The sequence below is a fragment of the Limulus polyphemus genome, unplaced genomic scaffold, assembly GCF_000517525.1.
Source record: "Limulus polyphemus unplaced genomic scaffold, Limulus_polyphemus-2.1.2 Scaffold316, whole genome shotgun sequence".
Taxonomy (NCBI): Eukaryota; Metazoa; Arthropoda; class Merostomata; order Xiphosura; family Limulidae; genus Limulus; species Limulus polyphemus.
Genome location: NW_013665926.1, coordinates 126,785 through 131,505, shown reverse-complemented (window position 1 = coordinate 131,505; position 4,721 = coordinate 126,785). Strand labels below are relative to the sequence as shown.

Sequence of the window (4,721 nt, the reverse complement as noted above, 5' to 3'; positions counted from 1 at the left end):
TATATGTACGTGTATTTTCATAGTCAGGAAGATTAAAATGATGACTAACAGTTCTGGAAGAGGGCTCCCACCCGATCTTTCACAGATAAAAGTTACTGATAGTGATAGCAATGGAAGCCAGATTCTATACTTTGCATTTGGAAGTAATTTGTTTACTCAGCGTATACAGATTAATAATCCAAAAGCATGTCACCATACTATAGGGAAATTACAAGTAAGTTTTGGCTCATTCAAGTTTTTGTTTAAATGAAGATAGTCTCCAATAAATAGTCCTAAAAGTAAAAGATATGGTATATTGTATTTAAAGTTATAGTTAATATATAGTTAATTGTGTGGTTCTCAAGGCAAAGTTCTTGGGCTTATCTTTGACTGTAAGCTTAGCTTCATTCCGCACATCAAGCAGATACTTGACAAGTGTGCAAGGGCTCTGAACATCCTCCGTGTCCTCCCTTCCAGGTCTTGGTGAGCAGATCAATGTTCTATGCTAAGGATCTATCATGCCTTGATTCGATCCAAACTGGACTATGGGTCTTTGGTCTATGGTTCTGCCAGGACCTCGGCCTTCAAGATGCTGGACCCCATTCACCATCTGGGGCTTTTTGCACTTCTCCGGTCCAGAGTTTGTACATTGAGTCCCACAAACCTCCTCTTCACCTCCGTTGTTTGCAACTTTTTTACAATATTCTACCAAGGTTCGATCCTTACCACGGCATCCTACCAGGGATTGTGTCTTTCTTCCTTGGTGGGCCATACTCTTTCAGAACAGATGGCTGAATTGGGTCTGGCATTGGATGACATTGCTGTCCCCACTGATCAGCCCATTCCACCATGGCTTATTACCATTCCTTCCTGTGACCTTTCCTTGAGTCATCTGAGGAAGGGAGAACACTCCCGATTGGAAGTACCGTCTTCTTTTTGCTGAACATCTTTCGAGCCATTCTTCTCTTCCTAATTACGCGGAGGGTTCGAAATTGGGTGACTCTGTAGGTTCGGCCATAGTGTGCTGTGGCTTGGTAGTTGCTCGCAGGATCCCCTCTACAGTTTCTGTGTTTACTGCCAAGTTATATGCTTTTTCTCTTGCCCTGGATCATGTAGAAGCTATGCAGTACAGTAATTGTACTATTTACACTGATTCTTTTTGCTCTCTACTGGACCTTGAATCGCTTAACATTAGTTCTCACCCTGTTCTCATCGATATTCAACAATGACTGGCACATTTTTCTCTATATTCTGTTTTTATCCAGTTTTTCTGGATACATGGCCACTTCGGTATTCACGGGAACGAGCTCACTGACACCGCAGCTAAGTCCGTCTGCTCTGGTGCTGTCACAGCCATGCCTGTCCTGTACATGGACTACGGTCCTGTCTTCAAGGCACGGCTTCGTGCCAGTTGGCAGTCGACTTGGGGTGAGCAACGTCATAACAAGCTTTTCCAGATCAAACCTTCTGTTGGTCTTTGGCCATCTTGCTTCTGTAAGGATCGGAAGGAGGAAGTAGTCCTCGCAAGGCTATGCATTGGTCACAGTTTCTTAACCCATTGTTTTCTTTTATCTAGTATTGACCCACTGATGTGTAGCCATTGTGACACTCAAATCACAATAGCCCACATTTTACTGTCGTGCCGTCGTTACAACTGTGAGTGGCAGCACCATTTTAGACACATAATTTGTAAGAGTTTACCCCTGACGTTGGATAGTGTCATTGGCGATGGTGCCACATCCGACTAGATTGTATTTTTAATATTTTATGCAATGTTAGTCTCTTTAATTGTATATAAATCTTTTTTCCAAATTTTGAACATATTTTGCTTTTAACTCGCTGTATTTTTACATTTTACTCTAATTTACTTTCACTGTTTTTACCGGTTGTTTGGTGCAGATAGCCTCTTGCACCATAAAGCACCAAACAAACAACCAACTTATAGAACTTTAAAAGGGGGAATTGATTTCTTGAAAGTAATAGGTGAGATTAATTTTTTTGTTTTTCCAAAGGTGGATATGCAAGAACAGCCTTTTAGGACCAAATGGTCCCTTGTTATATGTTGGTTATGTTAAATATTTACTGTCATGAATACTTTCTAAAAAACTACTTTCAGAATTTAGTCTTAGTAGCTTTTATTTCATTTTTCTCATGTTATAAATGTTACCTATTATTTTAGAACCTAATTTATAGTATATGATAAGCAAGAAGAAGAAAATGAAAAAATAAGCATTGTGGTTAAAATTTCAATGAAAAAAACTAAAATCATAGAACAATGAGATTTTTTTTTATGTATCATAAATTCACAAAACCAAATCTTTGTAATTATTCAAAATATAGTTAAAAGTTTGGCAAGGTACCAATGAAAGCCAACTAAACTAATAACCTTTTTGCTTGTACAGAATTACAGATTAGAATTTTTTGGATATTCTCCTGAATGGAGAGGAGCAACAGCATCAGTTGTTGAAAGCAACAGAAGTGAAGTGTGGGGAGTTGTGTGGAAGATTCCTTTGTCTGAATTGAATAATCTTGATAGGTAATAAATAAACATTCCTTTCTTGTCTCAGGCTGGCCTAATGATAAGCCAAGTTAAGTGAAAAAAGATTATATAATATGACTGTTACGGTTACGAAAATGCAGCATCAGCTATTCTGGTTTCAAATTTTTACATATAGAGAATATGAGTTTCATTCTTACGATAAAAGAATCACTGTAGGAATGTCATTTCGAAAATAATACTGGGTTCTGTCATTGTGAAACAGGATATATAACTTTGTATATATATATAGTGTAAAATTGCTGATACATGTATCTTTATAACAAACATTATTGTCTCGGTACTAGTTGCTTTAAGGTATATAATTATCTTGCAGGATTTCTTTGAGTTACAAATTTAAACGTATTTCATAAATTAAAATGTTTTGTGTGTCAAACAAGACTAATATGTTATATAATGCTAATCCAGTTTTTGTTTGATCTTTTTGCTTCACGTGTGCATTTTAAACTTTCTTTTTTTTGAGCAACTAATTGTTGCTGTTGTGATTATGTACTGTGTACAAAGAATTGCATATATATAACTGATTGAGAAAACACTGTCGAAAGATAAACTGTGTCAAGCACTACACATTCCATTACTTTAGAAGTATCCAATACTTCATATAATCTGGCACAAGAGAAGTATACTGCTTTATAGATATGTCAGGTACTCCTTACTTCTAGCTGGCCTGATGGTTAGGCTCTCAACTAACAATCTTTACATCTATGGACAGTTTATTTATTTAAATAAGCTGGTATTTGGTTAGAAAATATCCAGTACCTCATTCACTCCTTTTCGTATATATGTGTATATATATATATTTATATATATAAGCAACTATGTATTTATTTAAAAAATTTTTATTACTTTGTAATATATGTTATGATCAACATCACAAGCTTGTTTCCTAGGCAAGAAGGAAGTTATGATGTCTGCCAGGTTCCCATAGTAACCCATGAAGGCCACATACTTCAGTGCCGAACCTACCAACTTAAGTCTGCGACAGGTGAAATCGGAAAACCATCTAGAGTATATAAAGCTTGCATGGTCCAAGGTGCTATTGAACACAACCTACCACAACATTATGTAGAGAAATTGCAGAATATTGAAGACAATGGTTATGAAGGTTGTGTGGATATACCCGTTAATATTAAGAAATTGTTTAACACTAACTAGCATTAATTTTAGTTACTATGGTCACCGTTAATTTGCAAAAAGTAACAGTGATACATACAGGTTGATTTTAAAATGAATATTGTAGGTGACTGGCAGCAGCTTTGCTTTTGTGTGTGGTGATTATGAATCTTGCTCTGTGATGCAAAAAAGCTGGTCAAAATTGCTATAATTAGTATTTTGTGTACATGATATCTGAATTTGTTGTATTACAACAAAAATGTCATTTTTATCCTTTTTCTTTGATTAAGTATAATAAAAAATATACTTTATTAATAAATACATTTGTGATGCACCAAAATATGTTATATATTCTCTTTATTCATTGTCTAAAAAAAAAAGTTTGTTGGTTTCCAATATATTGTTGTGATTAAATAACTTATGCAACATTTGTTATATGGTTTATAAGAATAAATTATAATTATGTCATAGGCATGCATTGTTTTTATTTTGTTTTCAAAAAAAGTTATAGTAATATGAATGAGAAAATCCTGCTCTTGTCTGAAAATACTCGTATCTGGAAATATAGAAGTTCACTGGTACCACTAAGAATGCAGTTTTACAGCATTGAATAGCCACTAGCACTTTAATATGAAGCTATTTGCAAACCAATTTGTGTTAAGTATATAGTACACAGCTTTAATTATTTTTTTTATAACAAGATACACCACTGGTGTTCTTATATTTCATGCAAGTGTGCACAGCAGTATGTCTGCAGACTTATATCACAAGAAACTGGGTTTTGATACCTGTGGTGGACATAGCACAGATAGTTCATTGTGTAGTTTTGTGCTTAAATACAAACAAATATCCTTAATATTTTGTATGTGTTGCATTATAAAATAGTCAATATACATTTAATTATTGACAAGATTTTTAAAGTCTTGGAGCATGACCACAACTGATTATTCTTAGCTTCGAACCCAGAAACGTGATCACAACTAACTATTGACTAGTCATAAATACAGTAGCATAATCGGAAATTATTATCAACTTTAACCACAGCAACATTCTGATTAAGGATTCATATTTT

At 34.8% G+C, this 4,721-nt stretch overlaps 1 protein-coding gene across 1 annotated transcript; it reads left to right on the top strand.

Moving 5' to 3' along the window:
• The first annotated feature begins 6 nt into the window (after positions 1-6).
• LOC106457319 (gamma-glutamylcyclotransferase-like) lies at positions 7-4,005 on the top strand. The gene is made up of 3 exons (XM_013916714.2): positions 7-214; positions 2,382-2,515; positions 3,427-4,005. Exons 1-3 carry the CDS (start codon positions 38-40, stop codon positions 3,689-3,691), a joined length of 576 nt encoding a protein of 191 aa, XP_013772168.1. The 5' UTR covers positions 7-37; the 3' UTR covers positions 3,692-4,005.
• The last annotated feature ends 716 nt before the right edge of the window (positions 4,006-4,721 follow it).

Bases quoted from the DNA above. Each gene is read 5' to 3' on its own strand.
- LOC106457319 (XM_013916714.2), top strand. From the start codon at position 38: ATGATGACTAACAGTTCTGGAAGAGGGCTCCCACCCGATCTTTCACAG. The intron at 215-2,381 runs GTAAGTTTTGGC...TTGCTTGTACAG, and splicing joins ATACTATAGGGAAATTACAA to AATTACAGATTAGAATTTTT. The intron at 2,516-3,426 runs GTAATAAATAAA...CTTGTTTCCTAG, and splicing joins GAATTGAATAATCTTGATAG to GCAAGAAGGAAGTTATGATG.